This window comes from Pristiophorus japonicus, chromosome 1 (genome assembly GCF_044704955.1).
Source record: "Pristiophorus japonicus isolate sPriJap1 chromosome 1, sPriJap1.hap1, whole genome shotgun sequence".
NCBI lineage: Eukaryota > Metazoa > Chordata > Chondrichthyes > Pristiophoridae > Pristiophorus > Pristiophorus japonicus.
Genome location: NC_091977.1, coordinates 192,776,362 through 192,799,237, shown reverse-complemented (window position 1 = coordinate 192,799,237; position 22,876 = coordinate 192,776,362). Strand labels below are relative to the sequence as shown.

General features: G+C 44.2%; 1 protein-coding gene across 1 annotated transcript in view; it reads right to left on the bottom strand.

The window, feature by feature from the left end:
• Window positions 1-22,876, bottom strand: part of mccc2 (methylcrotonyl-CoA carboxylase subunit 2) — a 168,636-nt gene that overhangs the window by 143,781 nt on the left and 1,979 nt on the right. The window contains exons 2-3 of the mRNA XM_070867814.1: window positions 16,294-16,360; window positions 680-764 (exon numbers count right to left, since the gene is read on the bottom strand). Coding sequence (XP_070723915.1) covers window positions 680-764; window positions 16,294-16,360 — 152 coding nt within the window. The remainder of the gene's footprint in view (window positions 1-679; window positions 765-16,293; window positions 16,361-22,876) is intronic.

Genomic DNA, 22,876 nt, shown 5'->3' with positions numbered 1-22,876 from the left:
ACCATCCCACCCACCTTTAACAATCTGAACACTGCTGACATTCCATACATCCAGAATTATTGTGGCAGTAACAATGGAAAATTTAACATATGATATGATCATCATTAAACCCAACTTTGAATATACCTATCTATATCTGGGCAGCCAAACCTTAAAGTCCATCAAAACATGTAAAAGGGGAGCAGAAAATCCTCGCTACATCATCAATCAGATATTCCATTCATTAATCCCTAGAAACTTAGAGCCAGCTTTAAAAGAAAAAGACTTGCATTTACATAGCACCTTTCATGACCAGGTGCTTTACAGCGTGTATTAAATTAATTTTAAAACACTACCCCTCAATTCAGTCAATGTAAACTTGTAAGCAGGCTGTTCCTATTTAGCTTGCCTAAGATTAATAAAAGAGAATGTCAGATTACTTACTTGGTGTTGTCAGAATCTGTAAACATACAAGGTCCTTTTGAGTTTTTTGTAAAGCGCACAAAAGGACTGTTATTCCTAGAGGTTATTTACTCTACTGAGTTCAATTAATCAGCCTTCAACTGTGAAGTAGTTAATGCTGTCAATTCTATTAGCTCTTAGACTGCTGACAGATCCAAAGGAAATTGAGGGTTCCTTAGCCAGACATTTTTATTTTTACATTTTCACATACCCGGCCAAGCAGTGCTAGTTTACTCACCCCGGATCGAGCAGTCGGTCGATACGTTCTCTCGGGAGCAACTTTCCTCTGGATGTGTGACGCTGCCGAGCCTTTTCTCCTCCTCCTACATTATAAACAAAATCAACTATCAGAATACAAGCTCAACTACTCCAAAATCAATAGCATGTTCCTCACCAAAGGAATCCCTATGCATATTCAAAAACCAAACCCCTTTTCATGGTCAGAATATGGCCTCAAATATGTAGATGTGACAGTAATGCCCAGCTCACGAGGCTATACAAAATAAACTGCCCCCACCCTTGCTGGCATATATGCAACATGGATAGATGCACCAAAGTACCCAAATCTCTCCTGGGTACAGCAAGCATAATAAAAATGAATGTACTTCCTTCCCCGGCCTCATCTACTGTTGTGTCCTTGGATGCTCTGATATTGACTCCACGAGGCAATGTGTTGTACTTGAACTGGAGTGACCTTAGTCCTTTGTAAGTTAACTCCAGAGTGAGAATCACACCTGGTGGCCTGCCTTTTATACTAGGCCAGGCACACTTGTACAGGTAACCTACAAGTCTCCCACTGCTGTGCCCTCTGGTGGCACACCTTGTGATTGTACCAACAATAGCCATGTAGGATACATGACACCACTCTCCCCTAAGCATTTAGTGCAAATCGCCTCTGCATTGACTGTGCTCTGGGCTTAGCTCTGTCTGGGCTCTATCTGATTGACCCTTGGCAGGTCGTTTCAATCTTGGGCGAGTGGCTGGTGCAGTAGAGTGCTGGTGGTTGCCCCCTCCCCGGAGGCTCATTGCATTCAATATACATTCAAGTTCAGAAAGACAAGTTTGCATTACATTTGTGGTTCCGTTGAGAGACAAGTATGGTGGATTGGTGAGATACATTATCGATGCGGTGACCGGTGCGTAAGGACAAACTAGTTCCAGAACTGCTGGATGGTGTCCCTGCAGTCTGGTGGCGGCACGGTGCCCAGTACTGGCAGTGGGAACCCAGTTGGCTCAAGTTGCCTGTTCTTGGGGCTGTTGCCATGGTTCCAAGCGTCGAGCAGGTTCACAGATGCCTGTGACCACCCTGTCCTTTCTTTGAGCCCTGGGTCACGGCTGCTCCCTGAGGAGCTGTCGTCTAGCAGTGCACAGGGAATTGCTGACTCGCTGGCCTGGGCGTTGTTTAGTTTGGGATCCTGGCTGGTCCCGGTCCCTTTGGGAGGGCCTGTAGCATGTGACCCTTCGTTTCCGGGCATGGCCTTGGTAGCGATGGGATCTGGGGCGGCGCCTTGGCACAGTTTGCTCTTTCAGGCTCGTGGCGGTTGGTGCCATCGGGTGCCTGGGAGGTGGAGCCGATCAGGGGCAGGGTATCGATATCAGTGCCGTTGCCCTCCTGAGATCGCTTGCTCTGCAGCTCGTGTGTATTGGCTGCTTGTGGCCACACTCCATGGTGTACAACTTTGGTCCAAGGGACGCAGGCTACAGCATTGGGTAGCTTGCTGGACCTGTGTGCTCCCGATGGGTGTCTGCCCGCTGCATTGGCTGCGTGCAGTTGAAATCCAACATCGCACAGCTTTTCATTACTTATTGTGGATCCCAAACTAAACAACGCCCAGGCCAGCGAGTCAGCAGTTCCCTGTGCACTGCTAGACGACAGCTCCTCAGGGAGCAGCCGTGACCCAGGGCTCAAAGAAAGGACAGGGTGGTCACAGGCATCTGTGAACCTGCCCGACGCTTGGAACCATGGCAACAGCCCCAAGAACAGGCAACTTGAGCCAACTGGGTTCCCACTGCCAGTACTGGGCACCGTGCCGCCACCAGACTGCAAGGACACCATCCAGCAGTTCTGGATCGCGCGACTTTTCCTTGCTTATTGCATGTACACAACTCTGATCATCAATTATACATTTTGTCTCTAATTTACAGTTGCTATTACATTGCTTGTGTGTGTGGAACTGTCCCTTTAATTGTAGTGGGTTGCAGACCTCCTTTAAGAGAGCCTTGCTTTCTTTATCCCAATCCTCTCCTCTGTTTGTTGCCACGTGTTGCTCCATCAGCGCTGCACCTTGTGGTCTGGCCGCGGTCATCTTTATATTCAGCGCCTCACATCGTGGTTTAAGCACCATCTTTCCTCCATCCACAATGATCCTCTTCTCCCCGGGTTCTGCCACCAAAGATGGGAAATCCGATTTTCTTCCTCCCGAGTCTTGTCACTGGAGCCTGGAAGGTGCGCTCAGGTCATCTCAGCTGGATCATCTCCACGCAGTCATGCTGAGCGGTTTGTGCCTCGGGTGCTGTGCTGGTCTGCTCTCTGGTGCCAGGTCCATCCTCAAGTGATTTAACGAGGAGGACGTCAATCGCTGGAGGGGTCAAGTCTTCCCACTTCCAATGGATCTTCTCCATCCACCTTCTTCCGAGTAGCGTTGGTCCATCACCTGCAACAATCCACAGAGGTGCACCACGCCATCATGGAGTACCTTTACATTCACACTACCAACGACTGGGATAAGTTCATCGGTGTAGGTGCGCAGCTTTGCCTGAACCGGGACCAACTTGGGTTGTTCAGCTTGATTGTCCCATAGCCTCTCAAAGGCTTCTTGATTCATTATTGACTGGCTCGCCCCCGTGTCCATTTCCATAAAGACTGGAACTCCATCTATCTCGACTTCCACCCTCTGCGGGGAACACTCGAAGGTGCAGGTAAACATGCTATATACCTCATTGTGGGGGTGAGCGGCCTCTCTGCCTATCATTTCATCTCTGCCTATCGTTTCATAATCCACGCTAGATTCATGGCCATCTGCAGACTCTTCATCGACACAGAGAGTCATAGTTCTCTTACCATTCGCTGGAGTGTGTGCTGCAGCCCTTGCGTACATAGTCTTTAAAGCGGAACTGGTGAGCCCTGTGATTCCCTCCACAATGCCAGCATGGAGCTACTCGATTAGCCCCCCCTCAGCGGACTCTGAGTTAAGGGACTCGGGGGCCTGTTCTCTCTCCCCTGAGAGGGTTTGCGTTCTACAGACCAGCCTCTAAAAGTCGCCACTCTGTGCACAGTACTTGCCGGTTTTGAGTCCTGAGGGTGAGTCATCTGCCTAGAACTGCAGGTCAAGGTCGTGAATGCCTGGCTCAGAGAGATGGCCTTCTGCAGTGTGACTGTTGTATCCGCCGACAGTAGCTTATGAAGAAGACCCTCATGGCCGATTCCAATGACAAAAATATCCCGCAGCGCTTCGCTGAGGTGGTTGCCGAACTCACACGATGCCACCAGCCTCCTGAGGTTTGCAGCGTATTTCACGATTTCCTGGCCTTCGGGCCGTCGGTGGGTGTAGATCCGGTGTCTGGCTGTGCGGATGCTCTCCTTGGGCTTGAGGTGCTCATGGATCAGGGTTACGAGCTCCTCGTACGTCTTGGTCGTTGTCTTCGCTGGTGCCAGCAAGTCCCTGACGAGGCCATAGACGGTGAGCCCATAACTGGTTAGCAGGATAGCTCTGCGCTTATCAGTCAGTGTGGCTGGGTCATCTCCTGCCAGGTCATTTGTTGTCAAGAAATGGTCGAGCCTCTCCACAAGGCATCCCAATCATCACTATCGGCGAACTGCTGCAACGTGCCAAGGGTAGTCATTTTTGCGTGAAAGTCCGTAATCTCGTCACCAATTGTTGTGTCCTTGGATGTTCTAATAATGACTCCACGAGGCAATGTGTTGTACTTGAACTGTAGTGACCTTAGTCCTTTGTTAGTTAACTCCAGAGTGAGGATCACACCTGGTGGCCTGCCTTTTATACTAGGCAGGCACACCTGTACAAGTATTCTGCAAGTCTCTCACTGCTGTGCCCTTTGGTGGCACACCTTGTGATAGTACCAACAGTAGCCATGTAGGATACATGACATCTACCTTTTTTCAGAGGCTGGCAGTAAGGTGTCTAGTCCAACAACTCAGTGTTTGACAAGCTCTGGGCAGGCAAGAAACTGCAAATGTCACCAAATCCACAAACAAGCATGCTCAGCTTTTCAAATCTCAATCATCATTACGGGGCAGGCCAATTCCAACAAATGATATCCTATCCATACAACCTAGGCATGGAGATCAGAGCCCCGAGAACAACCTTCTTACACACACTGCCCTTTTATACATCTTCAAGAAGACCAACTCCTCGGAGCAACAATGTTAATCAGCCTAGAAAAGAGCCTGCGCATCATTGAAAGAAAGGTAATGCCAAAACCAAGTCAGCCAGTCCATTAGTTGGACAGGGTGTGGAGCTTATTACTTTGTCCCATATTTTCAGGAAGTAGAATTTACTTTGACTGTTGCTGGGTTTGTTCAGTTGCTGTCTGTTTAATAAAGCTGCTTAACACAAGAAATACGAGCAGGAGTAGACCATACGACCTCTCGAGCCTGCTTCATCATTCAATAAGATCATGGCTGCTCTTCAATCTCAAAACCACTTGCCCACCTGATCCCCGTATTATTTCCTTAGAGTCCAAAAATGTATCGATCTGAGCCTTGAATATATACAATGACTGGGCATTCACAACCCTCTGGGGTAGAGAATTACAAAGATTCACAACTCTGTGAAGAACTTTCTCCTCATCTCTGTCCTAAATGGGCAACCCCTTATCCTGAGACTATGCCCCTAGTTCTAGACACTTCAGCCAGGGGGAACAGTCTCTCAGCATCAATCCTGTCTAGCCCACTCAAAATCTTATATGATTCAATGAGATCACCTCTCATTCTTCTAAACTAGAGAGAGTGTAGGCCCATTCAACTCAATCTCTTCTCATAGGATAACCCTCTTCTCCCAGGAATCAATTTAGTGAACCTCCATTGCACCCCCTCTAAGGCAAGTAGATCCTTCCTTTGGTACGGAGACCAAAACTGTACACCGTACTCCAGGTTTGGTCTCAGAAAAGCCCTGTATAATTGCAGCAATATTTCCTTACTCCTGTACTCCAACCCACTTGCAATAAAGACCAACATACCATTTGCCTTTCTAATTGCTTGTTGTACCTGCATGTTAGCTCTGTGTTTTGTGTACAAGGACACCCAAATCCCTATGAACACCATTTTAAAAAGATTCTGTTTTTCTATTCTTCCTGCCAAAGTGAACAACATCACATTTCCTTCATTATACTCCATCTGCCACCTTCTTCCCCACTCCCTTTTGCAGACTCTTTGTCTTTCCCACAGCTTACTTTCCCATTTAGCTTTGTGTATCATCAGCAAACTTGGATACATTACACTGGGTCCCTTCATCTAAGTCATTAATATAGATTTTAAATAGCTGAGGCCCCAGCAGTGATCCTTGTAGCACCCCACTAATAATAGCCTGCCAATCTGGAACATACTGATTTCTCACCATTAACAATCCTCTATCCCTGCTAATGTTTTATCCCAACATGAGCCATTATCTTGTGCAACAACCTTTCATGTGGCACCTTATCAAATGCCTTTTGAAAATCCAAATATACTACATCCACTGGTTCTCCTTTATCTACCCTGCTAGATACATCCTCAAAAAACGAATAGATTTGTCAAACACAATTTCCTTTCATAAAACTGTGCCTAATCAGATTCTGATTTTCTACGTGCCCCGTTACCACATCTTTAATAATGGATCTAGCATATTCCTGATGACTGATGTCAGGCGAATTGGCCTGTTGTTCCCTGTTTTCGCTCGCCATCCTTTCGTGAATAGTGGTGTTACATTTGCTACCTTCCAATGAACTGGGACCATTCTAGGATTCCTTTACTAATATTAATTACTTTAAGTTCCTCAATCTCATTAGACCCTTGGCTCCCTACTATTTCTGGTATTTCATTGTGTCTTCTTCTGTGAACACAGATACAACATGTTTGTTTAACGTAGCTGCCATTTCCTTATTCCCCACTATAATTTCTCCTGTCTCAGCTTCGAAGGGACCCGCATTTATTTTTGCTACTCTCTTCCTTTTTACATACTTGTAGAAGATCTTAAATTCTGTTTATATTTTTCTTGCTAGTTTATTCTCATAAGAACATAAGAAATAGGAGCAGGAGTAGGCCACTTGGCCCCTCGAGCCTGCTCTGCCATTTAATAAGATCATGGTTGATCTGATCATGGACTCAGCTCCACTTCCCTGCCCACTCCCCATAACCCTTTATTCCCTTATCGTTCTAAAATCTGTCTATCTCCGCCCTAAATATATTCAATGACCTAGCCTCCACAGCTCTCTGGGGCAGAGAATTCCATAGTTTACAACCCTCTGAGAGAAGAGATTCCTCCTCATCTCAGTTTTAAATGGACGGCCCCTTATTCTGAGACTCTGCCCCCTAGTTTTAGTTTCCCCAGGAGTGGAAATATCCTCTCTGCACCCACCTTGTTGAGCCCCCTCATTATCTTATACGTTTCGATAAGATCACTTCTCATTTTTCACTCCAATGAGTATAGGCCCAACCTACTCAAGCTATCTTCATAAGTCAACCCCCTCAACTCCAGAATCAATCTAATGAACCTTCTCTGAACAGCCTCCAATGCAAGCATATCCTTCATTATATACGGAAACCAAAACTGTACGCAGTACTCTGGTGTGGCCTCACCAATACCCTGTACAGTTGTAGCAGGACTTCTCTGCTTTTATACTCCATCCCCCTTGCAATAAAGGTCAACATTCCATTTGCCTTCCTGATTACTTGCTATACCTGCATACTAACTTTTTGTGTTTCATGCACAAGGACCCTCAGGTCCCTCTGTACTGCAGCACTTTGCAACTTTTCTCCATTTTAATTATAATTTGCTTTTTTATTTTTTTCTGCCAAAGTGGATAACCTCACATTTTCCCACATTATACTCCATCTGCCAAATTTTTGCCCACTCACTTAGCCTGTCTATATCCCTTTTTGTGTCCTCCTCATAATTTGCTTTCCCACCCATCTTTGTATCTATCAGCAGCAAACTTGGCTACATTACACTCAATCCTTTCATCCAAGTCATTAATATAGATTGTAAATAGTTGAGGACCCAGCAGCGATCCCTGCGGAACCCCACTAGTCACTGTTTGCCAACCGGAAAATGACCCATTTATCCCGACTCTCTGTTTTCTGTTAGTTAGTCAATCCGCTATCCATGCTAATATATTATCCCTAACCCTGTGAACTTTTATCTTGTGCAGTAACCTTTTATGTGGCATCTTATCAAATGCCTTCTGGAAATCCAAATACACCACATCCACTGGTTCCCCCTTATCCACCCTGCCTGTTATATCCTCAAAGAACGCCAGCAAATTTTTTAAACATGATTTCCCTCTCATAAAACCATGCCGACTCTGCTTGATTGAATCATGCTTTTCCAAATGTCCTGCTACTGCTTCCTTAATAATGGACTCCAGCATTTTCCCAATGGCAGATGTTAGGCTAATGGTCGATAGATATTTACTGCTTTTTGTCTGCCTCCTTTTTTAAATAGGGGCGTTATATTTGCGGTTTTCCAATCCGTTGGGACTGCACCAGAATCCAGGAAATTTTGGTAGATTACAACCAATGCATCCACTATCTCTGTAGACAGTTCTTTTAAGACCCTAGGGTGTAAGTCATCAGGTTGAGGGGACTTGTCCGCCTTTAGTCCCATTATTTTACCGAGTCATCATTATAGGCGGTCCCTTGAACGAGGATGACTTGCTTCCACGACTTCACAGGTGTTTCGATGAAAGATCCGATGTTCCAGTCCTGAACTCCAATTGAGGGGGTGAAAGATGCCTGTGCGTGAATTTTTTTAATGTGTGGTGACCGTTGCACACCAGCCACTACACGGGCTTGACAGAGCTAGGCCTTTATCGAGTAGCAAGGGTAAACCAAGATGACTGGAGACCTGCTCTGCTGCACAGACCTAGTGCGCACACACATATCACAGTGTGGGCTGGCCCGTGCTGCCCCTGAACCCTCTGCTCTTCTGGGCCCCGTACTCTCATCTGTCGCACTTCCGCCACGATCTCTCACTGCTCCTCCGCCATAAATATTCACCGCATCTCGCCACAAACACTCGCCGCTTATCCGCCCCGACCTTCCTCAGAGAGGATTAATTAGCAATCTTGTTCTGCAAGGCCCCTTGGGGAAGAGTGACCATAATATGGTGGAATTCTGCATTAGGATGGAGAATGAAACAGTTAATTCAGAGACCATGGTCCAGAACTTAAAGAAGGGTAACTTTGAAGGTATGAGGCGTGAATTGGCTAGGATAGATTGGCGAATGATACTGAAGGGGTTGACTGTGGATGGGCAATGGCAGACATTTAGAGACCGCATGGATGAACTACAACAATTGTACATTCCTGTCTGTCGTAAAAATAAAAAAGGGAAGGTGGCTCAACCGTGGCTATCAAGGGAAATCAGGGATAGTATTAAAGCCAAGGAAGTGGCATACAAATTGGCCAGAAATAGCAGCGAACCCGGGGACTGGGAGAAATTTAGAACTCAGCAGAGGAGGACAAAGGGTTTGATTAGGACAGGGAAAATGGAGTACGAGAAGAAGCTTGCAGGGAACATTAAGACGGATTGCAAAAGTTTCTATAGATATGTAAAGAGAAAAAGGTTAGTAAAGACAAACGTAGGTCCCCTGCAGTCAGAATCAGGGGCAGTCATAACAGGGAACAAAGAAATGGCGGACCAATTGAACAAGTACTTTGGTTCGGTATTCACTGAGGAGGACACATACAACCTTCCGGATATAAAAGGGGTCGGAGGGTCTAGTAAGGAGGAGGAACTGAGGGAAATCCTTATTAGTCGGGAAATTGTGTTGGGGAAATTGATGGGATTGAAGGCCGATAAATCCCCAGGGCCTGATGGATTGCATCCCAGAGTACGTAAGGAGGTGGCCTTGGAAATAGTGGATGCATTGACAGTCATTTTCCAACATTCCATTGACTCTGGATCAGTTCCTATCGAGTGGAGGGTAGCCAATGTAACCCCACTTTTTAAAAAAGGAGGGAGAGAGAAAACAGGGAATTATAGACCGGTCAGCCTGACATCGGTAGTGGGTAAAATGATGGAATCAATTATTAAGGATGTCATAGCAGTGCATTTGGAAAGAGGTGATATGATAGGTCCAAGTCAGCATGGATTTGTGAAAGGGAAATCATGCTTGACAAATCTTCTGGAATTTTTTGAGGATGTTTCCAGTAGAGTGGACAAGGGAGAACCAGTTGATGTGGTATATTTGGACTTTCAGAAGGCTTTCGACAAGGTCCCACACAAGAGATTAATGTGCAAAGTTAAAGCACATGGGATTGGGGGTAGTGTGCTGACATGGATTGAGAACTGGTTGTCAGACAGGAAGCAAAGAGTAGGAGTAAATGGGGACTTTTCAGAATGGCAGGCAGTGACTAGTGGGGTACCGCAAGGTTCTGTGCTGGGGCCCCAGCTATTTACACTGTACATTAATAATTTAGACGAGGGGATTAAATGTAGTATCTCCAAATTTGTGGATGACACTAAGTTGGGTGGCAGTGTGAGCTGCGAGGAGGATGCTATGAGGCTGCAGAGCGACTTGGATAGGTTAGGTGAGTGGGCAAATGCATGGCAGATGAAGTATAATGTGGATAAATGTGAGGTTATCCACTTTGGTGGTAAAAACAGAGAGACAGACTATTATCTGAATGGTGACAGATTAGGAAAAAGGGAGGTGCAAAGAGACCTGGGTGTCATGGTACATCAGTCATTGAAGGTTGGCATGCAGGTACAGCAGGCGGTTAAGAAAGCAAATGGCATGTTGGCCTTCATAGCGAGGGGATTTGAGTACAAGGGCAGGGAGGTGTTGCTACAATTGTACAGGGCCTTGGTGAGGCCACACCTGGAGTATTGTGTACAGTTTTGGTCTCCTAACCTGAGGAAGGACATTCTTGCTATTGAGGGAGTGCAGCGAAGGTTCACCAGACTGATTCCCGGGATGGCGGGACTGACCTATCAAGAAAGACTGGATCAACTGGGCTTGTATTCACTGGAGTTCAGAAGAATGAGAGGGGACCTCATAGAAACGTTTAAAATTCTGACGGGGTTAGACAGGTTAGATGCAGGAAGAATGTTCCCAATGTTGGGGAAGTCCAGAACCAGGGGACACAGTCTAAGGATAAGGGGGAAGCCATTTAGGACTGAGATGAGGAGGAATTTCTTCACCCAGAGAGTGGTGAACCTGTGGAATTCTCTACCACAGAAAGTTGTTGAGGCCAATTCACTAAATATATTCAAAAAGGAGTTAGATGAAGTCCTTACTACTAGGGGAATCAAGGGGTATGGTGAGAAAGCAGGAATGGGGTACTGAAGTTGCATGTTCAGCCATGAACTCATTGAATGGCGGTGCAGGCTAGAAGGGCCGAATGGCCTACTCCTGCACCTATTTTCTATGTTTCTATGTTTCTATTACGAATTAACCTTAATCGCATTACACAAGACAAGATCTAAAATAGCCTCTTCCCTAGTTGGTTCCATGACACATTGTTTGAGGAAATTGTCTCGCGTGCACTCCATGAACTTGTCCTCCAAACTACTTTTGCCAATTTGATTTGTCCAGTCTATATGAAGATTACATTCCCCACGATTACTGCATTACCTTTATTACAAGTTCCTCTTATTTCTTGATTCATACTCTGTCAAATAATATAACTACTGTAACCAGTGTTTTCTGCCCTTGTTATTTCTTATCCACACTGATTCTACTTCCTGCTCTTCCGAGCCAAGATCATCCCTCACGACTGTCCTTGTGTCATTCCGCCCCCATTTTGACTGTCTTTTCAAAACGTCAAGTACCCTAGAATATATAGTTCCCAACTTTGGTCACCATGCAACCATGTCTCTGTAATGGCTATTAGATCAAAGCCATTCATCTCTATTTGTGCCCTTAATTTGTCTATCTTGTTACGAATGCTTTGTGCATTCAGCTAAAGCGCCTTTAATCTTAACTTTTACTACTTTTCCCGGATTTGACCTTATTCACTGATGCACTATCACTGTTAAACTCTCTGTCCCCTCCTGTCACACTCTGATTATCTTTACCCAAATTGCTACACTTCGCAATAGCCTTGATTTCTCTCATTCGATTAATACATTTCCTCTCATCTGAACCCACCCGCTTATTTAGTTCAACAGAACAGCTCCCTCTTTCCCCAGTACTGGTGCCAGTGCCCCATGAATCAAACCCGTCTCTTACCTCACTGATTTGTTTGACCCTATGCGAATTTGCACGTGTCTCCGGTAGAAACATAGGAAATAGGTGCAGGAGTAGGCCATTCGGCCCTTCGAGCCTGCACCACCATTCAATAAGATCATGGCTGATCATTCATTCAGTACCCCTTTCCTGCTTTCTCTCCATATCTCTTGATCCCCTTAGCCGTAAGGGCCATATCACTCCCTCTTGAATATATCCAATGAACTGGCATCAACAACTCTCTGCGGCAGGGAATTCCACAGGTTAACAATTCTCTGTGTGAAGAAGTTTCTCCTCATCTCAGTCCTAAATAGCTGACCCCTTATCCTTAGACTGTGTCCCCTGGTTCTGGACTTTCCCAACAACGGGAACATTCTGCCCGCATCTAACCTGTCCCTTCCCATCAGAATCTTATATATTTCTATGAGATCCCCTCTCATCCTTCTAAACTCCAATGTATAAAGGCCCAGTTGATCCAGTCTCTCCTCATACATCAGTCCAGCCATTCCAGGAATCAGTCTGGTGAACCTTTGTAGCACTTCCTCAATAGCAAGAACGTCCTTCCTCAGATTAGGAGACCAAAACTGAACACAATATTCCAGGTGAGGCCTCACCAAGGCCCTGTACAACTGCAGTAAGACCTCCCTGCTCCTATACTCAAATCCCCTAGCTATGAAGGCCAACATAACATTTGCCTTCTTCACCGCCTGCTGTACCTGTATGCCAACTTTCAATGACTGATGAACCATGACACCCAAGTCTCGCTGCACCTCCCCTTTTCCTAATCTGCCGCCATTCAGATAATATTCTGTCTTCGTGTTTTTGCCCCCAAAGTGGATAACCTCACATTTATCCACATTATACTGCATCTGCCATGCATTTGCCCACTCACATAACCTGTCCAAGTTTCCCTGTAGCCTCTTAGTGTCTCCCTCACGGCTCACACTGCCACCCAGTTTAGTGTCATCTGCAAACTTGGAGATATTACATTCAATTCCTTCATCTAAATCATTAATGTATATTGTAAAGAGCTGGGGTCCCAGCACTGAGCCCTGCAGCACTCCACTAGTCACTGCCTGCCATTCTGAAAAGGACACGTTTATCCCGACTCTCTGCTTCCTGTCTGCCAACCAGTTCTCTATCCACGTCAGTACATTACACCCAATACCATGTGCTTTGATTTTGCACACCAATCTCTCGTGTGGGACCTTGTCAAAAGCCTTTTGAAAGTCCAAATACACCATATCCACTGGTTCTCCCTTGTCCACTCTACTAGTTACATCCTCAAAAAATTCCAGAAGATTTTCAAGCATGATTTCCCTTTCATAAATCCATGCTGACTTGGACCGATCCTGTCACTGCTTTCCAAATGCGCTGCTATTTCATCCTTAATAATAGATTCCAACATTTTCCCCACTACTGATGTCAGGCTAACCGGTCTATAATTACCCGTTTTCTCTCTCCCTCCCTTTTTAAAAAGTGGTGTTACATTAGCTACCCTCCAGTCCATAGGAACTGATCAAAGTTGATAGACTGTTGGAAAATGATCACCAACTGCATCCACTATTTCTAGGGCCACTTCCTTAAGTACTCTGGGATGCAGACTATCAGGCCCCGGGGATTTATCGGCCTTCAATCCCATCAATTTCCCTAACACAATTTTCCGCCTGATAAGGATATCCTTCAGTTCCTCCTTCTCACTAGACCCTCGGTCGCCTAGTACTTCCGGAAGGTTATTTGTACCTTCCTTCGTGAAGACAGAACCAAAGTATTTGTTCAATTGGTCTGCCATTTCTTTGTTCCCTATTATAAATTCACCTAATCTCTTCTGTTTATTAATTTGGACCCTAGCTCTTCAAAGTCCCTCAGCAGAACTTAATTCCTAGTTCTACCTATGTCATTGGTTCCTACGTGGACCACAACAACTGGATCCTTCCCCTCCCACTGCAACTTTTTCTCGAGCCGTGAGGAGATTTCCTTAACCCTTGCAGGTAACACAACCGTCGGAACTCCCAGTTGCAGCTACAGAGAACAGTATCTATCCCCTGACTATACTGTCCCCAACCACTACAACATTCTTTTCCACTTCCCCCACTTGAATGGCCTCTTGTATCACAGTGTCATGATCAGTTTGCTCATCCACCCTGTAGACTTTGCCCTCATCCACACAGGCCGCAAGAAACTCGTACCTGTAGAGTAAGGGCAAAGGCCAAGGCTCCTCCAGCACTACACCTGGGGTCTCCTTACCTGCCTGACTCGTAGTTACACCCTCCTGTTCCTGACCACTAACCAGACCTGTACTGCTTCCGAACCTAAGGGGTGTGACTGCCTCCTGGATCAAAGTGTTCAGGTAACTCTCCCCCTTCCTGATGCCCCACAATGACTGCTCCTCGGACTCCAGCTAAACAACTCCGAGTTCCGAGATGCAGACACTTACTGCAGATGTGGTTGTCTGGGAATGCGATGCTCTCCACAAACTCCCACGTGCTGCAGTTGAGACCTCCTTCACTGCCATCCCTACCTAACCTTGTTTTATTTATTTATTTATTTAAAGTTTATATATTTAATCAACTTAGCTTAGTTTTTTTAACTCATTGCTTGATCTCCTTTAAGTTATAGGTAAATTAACTCAATATTTACCCATAACTTGAACCATTACAAGTATTAGAGGCAAAAATCAGCACCTCCTTCCCCCTCTGTAACAACTTTCCCCTCTGCAACAACATCCCCCTCAGCAACAACTTCCCAACTTTTATATTCTGTTTCTGATGCACTCTGTTTTGCCACTCAGTGCATCGGCAGATAGCTGTTTATTTATATATACCTTTTCGGTCCACACCCAAGTTACAAGTGCCCACTCAGCTACCTGCCCACAATAATTAGCACCTATTCGGGCAATTTACTTGCAGGTGGTTGACTTATAACTGCCATTTTGCTCAAAAAAAAAACAGGCAGTTTCTGCTAACTGCTAGCTTTCCAACTCGCCAAATTCCCAACTTTTACACTCTGTTTATGATGCATTTAGTGTATGCCCACTCTGTGCGACCACTCGTATCGATTCGTATCTTGCCTCATCTTAACTAGTGTTTCTTGCTGGGTTATGCTATTGAGTGCTCAGATATTGGGCAGTACAGATTGCTTATTGCAATCACCAACACTGTTGTACCCAAGAAAATATCGGAGAATATCGAAGACAGAAGTTAAATTATAAATACCTACTCTACCCAGCCACACATCCAGATTGTCCTACAAGACAGCAAGAATAGGTTAACTGGGAAAGCAGGCCCAAGCTATCAAGGATTCTCTTCTGTTCAATTCGGTCCCGAAAGCCTCACAGAGCAGTGACCCAATCTTGCAACACCCCGAGTGCAGGTAGGAATCAAAGTCTTCCTGACTCAGTTGACTCTTCGGGATGCCACTAAATTATTCTGTACCCCCACCCCCAACCCCAAAAAAAACTTACTCTGAACTGTAACAACAAGCTCAATTGTGTCATTGACTGAACGTACCATATAACAAAACTGCACAGTTACGTCACAAAATACCTGGAAGGATTTTTTGAATAAATAATAAAAAAGCTCAACCAAAGGACCTCTGACAATGCATTGCTTTCTCATTCCTACAATGGCATGTCAGACTTGTGTGATCAGATCTTAGAGTGAGGCGTGAACCCAAGACCTTCTGACTCAAAGGCAAGAGTGTTGCCAACTGAGCCAAACTTAAATGCACATGTGATGGGTTCTAGATAACCTAAGCTAGCTTTATTAAAACTCCAGCTGGATGTCCTCAAAGCCAGAAAGTTGTGCTGATTTGTTTGTTCTAGTTTTGATTAGTTGAAGATGGATTTTTAACTGAACTGGAACAGTTCTAATTTGGAGCAATCTGCAGTTTACCTGGTATATCAGTCCCATTTATGCAATTCATTGCAACTTGTTACCAATGCTTATATCGCTGGCAGGGCATTATAGTTGACTGGTGGTGAGTAGTAAGTTAAATTCAGCAATTCAAAAAGAACTGACATTTGCATACAGCAAGGTCCCACAAACAGCAAATGAGATAAATGATGAATAAATCTGTTTTTGGTGGTGTTGTTCGAGGGAGAAGTATTGGTCAGGGATCTTCAAAGAGTGCCACTGGATCTTTTACATTCGCCTAAACAGATAAGATAGGTCCTCAGCTTAATGCCTCATCTGAATGACAGTGCCTCTGACAATGCAGTACTCCCTCAGTGCTGCACTGAAGTGTCAACCCACATAATGTGATGGAGTGAAACTTGAACCCACAACTCTCTAATTCGGAGACAAGTGCTAATAACTGAATTTTTTTTTGAATTGGATGTTTAAAAAAAAAAAATCACACTTTGTGATTAACTTACTTATTTTGGTAAAATTATTGATGACAAAAAATGGGGAAAATAATCAACAATGAGTCAGTTACATTACCGTTTCTCTCAAACACTCACCCAATCTGATTTTCTCTGCTCGTTCGCTCAATTCTGTAACCAGTATCTTCATTCGATCGTGATTTTCCTTGAAGATAAACAAAGATTTGAGAGAGTACGCATTGTTATTTTGTACTTCTATTTTTCTTCTACTCCTTTCATAGTAATTCAGCTCTTCAACATCCATTTCTAGCCAAAGGGTAAATTGAACAGACAAAAGATTATTCCACAGTAATCGAGGCCAATGCAAACAGATTTACTAAACAAGAATGCTGTTAGCACAGCTGGTCATTCAGCATCTGTGACGAGAACAGGTGGTGTACTGAGTTCTGAAGTATATGCAACCCAAATCGTAGACTCCTCTCCACAATTGCTGATTGACATGTGTGTTCCCAGATTTGTTTTCTGTTTTTGTTTCAGATTTCCAGCATCTACAGGATTTTGCTTATTTTGCCAAGAGGCAAATTAGACACAGTCAACTACAGGCCTATTAGTCTTGCTTCCATTCCTTGTAAAATAGTGAAATCAATCAGGGGTAAACTTGAGGATCATCAGTTCAATAATAACCTAAAAAAACAGCAGTCAATGTGGATTCTTAATAAGGCCCTGCCTGACCAGCCTCCTCAATTTTTGATCAAGCATCATCCCAAATAGACTATGGAAAGCCCCCAAGATAAAGCAAAAAAAAGTTCTACATCAAAGCCTTTTAGATGTAAATGTAAATGTGTACATCAATAGCAGTCAAATGTAAAGTACTCCACATAGGAATAATGAAGTCACACATGTACTGCATGAATGGTGTTGAAATAGCTAAGAATGAAGTTGACAGTGATTTAGGAGTTTTAGTAGACTTGATGCTCAAAATGTCCAACTAGCGCAAAACCAATAGAATGGTGAACCACAACCAAAATTGTGCAAGGAAAAAGATTCTATAAAATGGCTGATACCATGGGGTCAATTTGGACTTTTGGACGACCGATGGGCAGAGCACGAATTCAGGCCCCAAGACTGAGCCAAGGCAATTGCCAGCAAAGGTAAGATGCAGGGGGTGGGCGGGGAAAATAATTGGACACTTACCATTGGTGGGCCTCTTCGGTTCCACTGCCCATGAAACTGGTCCGAGTGTACACAGATTATAAAGTCTTTAGAAAGGACAGGGAAATTGGCAAAGGAGTAGCAGCAATGTTGCTAAAAGATACGATTACAGCACTTAGAAAGAGGAGATATCAGTAAGGGGGAGCAGGCAGTAGAAACTCTTTGGCAGAATCGAGGAATAGAAAAAATTGTAAGGCTTTGGTGGGAGTTGTCTGCAGACCTAATAGCAGTGAAGTAGTAGTAGGATGCATAAATATAGAGATCATAGAAGCTTGTTGCAAAAGCAGTGGCTATAATAGGAGACTTTAATTTTCAAAGACTGGGAGAAGCAGAACAGCTCAAGTCCCAAAGGTAGCAAATTTCTTCAGTGTATTCGAGACAGCTTTCGGGAACAATATATTCTTGAATCAACAAGAGGGCACACCATGCTAGATTTAGTGATGAGTAATGATCCAGAATTAGTCAACAATGAATGGAAGAGAACACCTAACTAACAGTTACCATAACATGATTGAATTTGATATTAGCTTTGAGAGGACGAAGAGCAAGTCACAAATCAAGGTATTAAATTTAGGTAGGGCTGGCGGGATGAGGCAGAAATTGAGCACAGTAAACTGGTCAAACTGTTCATGGATAAAGCTACAGATGAACAGTGGGAGGTGATCAAAGTAGTATTTGGCACAATACAAGACCTGTACATACCTCTATAAAATGGCTTTGATACCATGGAGTTAATTTTGACTTTTGGTTATCATTGGACACTTATCAATTCCAGTAAAAGTGTCTTACAAGGCATTTCCCCCATCCTACTGTGCCATTTTGAAAGACTGAACATGGTTTCATTGCAACATTTTCATCAGGACACAAAAGTTAGGAATAAAATCCACGACAACTCATGTCTAAAGCACTTTGCAGAACAGCTAATTGCACAGGAAGACTTTCCTTGGCTTTGTAGCATGGATGAATAAGTTATCATACAATACCCAAGGTGGTCTGCAGAACACAGAATCACACCTACTCTCTGCAGAGTAACAAAATGCATTTATGTAGTGCTTTTAACAGGGAATGTCCCAAGGTGCTTCATAAAGAAGAAACAGATAACAAGTAGTACTGGAAGAGTTAGAGGAGATCACCAAAAGCATGGCTGAAATAAGCTTCAAGAAGACTTTAAAAGATAGGAAGAGAAGTAGCAAGATGAAAGGATTGCGGGAGGCAGTTTCAAAGAAGGGGGGATGGGGGGGGAAATGAGACTGCTGAAAGCTCTGCCTCCAATGGTAGAGCAGTGTGAGGAATACACAGATGGCCAGAGTCGGGTGGCTGAAGGGCTTGGGCAAAGATATCGGACTGGAGGAGGTTGCAGAGATACAGAGCAAGGCCACAAAGGTTTGGAAAAAAAAGGTTTTTAAATTTGATGAATTGGGGAGAAATGGAGCCAATGGAGGTCAGTGAAGATGGGAGTGATACTTTATGCGGGACAGAAAATGGGCTGCAGAGTTTTGGAGATGTTGGAGTTTGTGGAGGGTAAGGAAGCGGAAGACTAGCAAAGAGGGAGTCAGAAAAGTAAAGTCTGGACTGATAAAGCATAAATAATGGTTTCAGCAACAGTGGGAGTGAGGTAAGGATGGAGGTAGGCTATCTTACAGAGACAGAAATAAGTGATCTTGAGGGTGGACAGGATATGGGTTTTGAGCTCAGCTCAGGGTCATACTTCATTAGCAAGGTTACACACTATCTGATTCGGACTGAACCAGCAACCAGGAATAGTTTTTAATGGCATTAGATGGTTTTGGTCGACTTCCAACTTAAGGAAGTTGTGGCTAATTCATGACTGGATATTGAGTTGCCACTGAAGTAGAAGTAGTCATGGTGTCAAGGGTGATGGTACATAGATGAAACTGGGCGTCATTTGGAAACCAAATCCTTGCTCGTGGATGTCATCAAAGGACTACATATAAATGAGAAATACGATAGAGCATTGGGGTAGTCCAGAGGCAACTGTGTGGAACTGGGCTCAGAAATTGTTGCTTGAAAAGTGCTGCCTATGTTGGAGCAAGTAGGATTAAGTGGAACCTGGTGGGAGCAGACCCACAGAACTGAACCATAGAGAGGCAGTGGAACAGCATGGAGTGATCACCAGGGTTAAACACCACTGAGATCAAGGAAGGATAGCGCAGCACAGTGGCATCCACCAAAGATGTGTGATTAGGGATCAAAAAGGAATGTGGAGACAGAGGGCATGGCTGAGATAGTAGGGCTCAAAGTTTTTTTTGGAGCAACTTGATTTTTCTGGAGTATCTTAAAAATCCCCATTTTGCACATTCAATTTGCACTAGTGTAAGTGAGTTAGTTACGATTTTTTTAGTTTAGTTTAGTTTAGTTTTTTTCAAAAGGGGGCGTTACCAGCCACATATGCCCATTTCGGCCACTTTGGACAGCTAATAGTTACTCCAAACTAACTTAGGCCAGCGTATGTGGCCACTTATGGCCGTACAGAAAACCCTTGCAGAGAGTTAAGAAATCAGCGCAGATAGGTTCATTGGAGGCCAGCAGAACTTAATGACTTGACTAAAGAATGTGAATAGGATCAAACAGCTAAACAGGACATCATATGACAAACTTCACAAAGTTAATTTACTATATAACAGAAGCATTCATGGAAGCTTAAACTCCAAAAATAGTAGAGACAAAACATATTTACATAATTTTTTTCAAAATATCCAAATAAAAAAATAGAAGTACTTCCTGCTCGTAATTTTTATGTTCTCCCAGCCGCCTAAGCTCACCCACCATCATAGAAATATTTTATACTATATAGTCAGGAAATTTACTGTTTTATGTTTTTAAATATTTTGAAAATTCAAGCAAAATTATTCCACCAAATCTAATGTTCAAGAATTGATTATGATGTATTTGGAAGCATTTTCTATTAACTTGGTTAGGAAAGTATTTTCATCAACAGGATTAAGAAAAGTCTTGAGTAAGCTCATTAAAATTACTGGCTACACAGTTATCACCCTCCCCCCCACCGAGATCAAAACTCAAAACTCACCCCCCCACATCCCGGCTTGGGCCCCGCACCAACCTGTTTGTTGTGGCCTTCTAGCCCGGGAAGGCAGCAGGCCACTTGGCCCGGGATAGGGGTGGGACGCATCGGGTCCCACGCTGCAGCACGCATCGAGAGGCTGAGTGCAGGAGCTACTGCACATGCACGCACACTCCAACGCGCATATGCAGAGCTGCCGACACTGTTTCTGGCACAGGGCCCTAGCTCCGCCCCCAATCGACTAGCCAAGCCGCGCTAAGCCCTGGGAGAGGCAACACAGCGGCCCGAATTGGGAGAGATTTTTTTGCCGCCGTTTTCAGCCCACAAAGTCGGTGCATCTCTGGTCAGTGCACCGAAAAAAGGGGTGGGCCAAATTTGAGCCCATGATGAGTACTTTGTATCAATCTTCACTAAAGAGAATGCTGCCAATGTCATAGCAAAGGAGGAGGTAATAGAGAAATTGTATAGGATAAAAATAGATAAAGAGGAGGTACTTTAAAGGTTGGCAGTCCTCGAAGTAGAAAAGTATGGATCGGTTGCATCCTAGGTTACTGAGGGAAGCAAGGGTTGAAATTGGGAAGGCTCTGCCACAATCTTCCAATCCTCATTAGACAGTGGTGGCAAAAAACTGGAGGACTGCAAATGTTACATCCCTGTTTAAAAAGGGGGAGAGGGCCAGTCAGCTTAACGTCAGTGGTGGGGAAACATTTAGAGACAATAATCCGGGATAAAATTAAATTGGCATTTGAAAAAGTATGGGATAATAAATGAAAGTCAGCACAGATTTGTTAAAGGCAAATTGAGTTTGACTAACTTGATTTGAGTTCTTTGATGAAGTAACATAGAGGAGGTTGATGAGGGTAGGTTGGTTGATGTGTATATGGAGTTTCAAAAAACATTTGGCAAAGTACCACATAATAGACTTGTTAGCAAAATTAAAGCCAATGGGATTAAAGGGACAATGGCAGCTTGGATACAAATTTGGCTAAGGGACAGAAAGCAGAGAGTAGTGGTGAACAGTAGTTTTTCCAGACTGGAACGAAGTATACAGTGGTATTCCCCAAGGGTCGGTATTGGGATCACTGCTCTTTTTGATATATATTAATGAACTGGACTTGGGTATACAGGGAATAATTTCAAAGTTTGCAGATGCCACAAAATACAGAAATGTAATAAAGAATGAGAATAGTAACAGACCAGGAAAGCAGACTGATGAAATGGACAGACACATAGCAGATGAAATTTATTGCTGAAAAGTGTGAAGTGATACATTTTGGTAGGAAGAATGAGAGGCAATATAAACAAAATGATACAATTTTAAAGGGGGTGCAGAAACAGAGACCTGAGGGTGTAAAATCTTTGAAAGTGGCAGGGCAAGTTGAGAAGACTGTTTAAAAAAGCATATGGGATCCTTGACTTTATTAATAGAGGTATAGAATACAAAAAGCAAGGAAGTTATGCTAAACCTTTAGGCCTCAGCTGGAGAATTGTGTTCAATTCTGGGCACCACACGTGGATTGTCATGGCCTTAGAGAGAGTGCAGAAGAGATTTACCAGAATGGTCCCAGGTATGAGGAACTTCAGTTATGTGAAGACTGGAGAAGCTGGGGTTGTTCTCCTTAAAGCAGAGTGTTAAGATTTGATAGAGGTGTTCAAAATCAAGAATGGTTTCGATAGAGTAATTAAAGAGAAACTGTTTCTAGTGGCAGATCATTTTGTTTTTTTACACAGTGAGTTGTTGTGATCTGGAATGCACTGCCTGAAAGGGTGGTGGAAGCAGATTCAATTGTCACATTCAAAAGGGAATTGTATAAATATTTGAAGGGAAAAAAATTGCAGGACTTTGGTGAAAGAATGGGTGAGTGGGATTCATTGGTTAGCTCGACCAAAGAGCCGGCACAAGCACAATGGGCCGAATGGCCTCCTACTGTGCTGTATCATTCTTTGATTCCATGACTGTGACCAGAGTCTTGGTGCTGTGGTGGGAAGGATTCAAACTGGCACTTGCAGCACCGTTAAACATGGAGCTAGATGGCAACTACACATTCAGTGTGACTGTGGCTTAGTTGGTACCAATGGATCCACCACAGGCCCAATCCAGGTCCAGACCGGGGTCAAACAGAGCTGCGTCATCGCACCAACGCTCTTTTCGATCTTCCTTGCTGCAATGCTACATCTCCCCCTTAGCAAAAAAATGGAAAGGTCCAACTGCGGTAACTACTACGGAATCTCTCTGCTGTCGGCCACAGAGAAAATCATTGCAAGAATCCTCCTCAATCATCTTCTCCCTGTGGCCAAAGAGCTCCTCCCAGAGTCACAATGCGGATTCCGTCCACTACGAGGTACAACGGACATGATCTTCACAGTGCGACAACTACAAGAGAAATGCAGGGAACAGCACCAATCCTTGTACATGGCCTTCATTGACCTCACAAAGGCCTTTGACACTGTCAACAGTGAGGGATT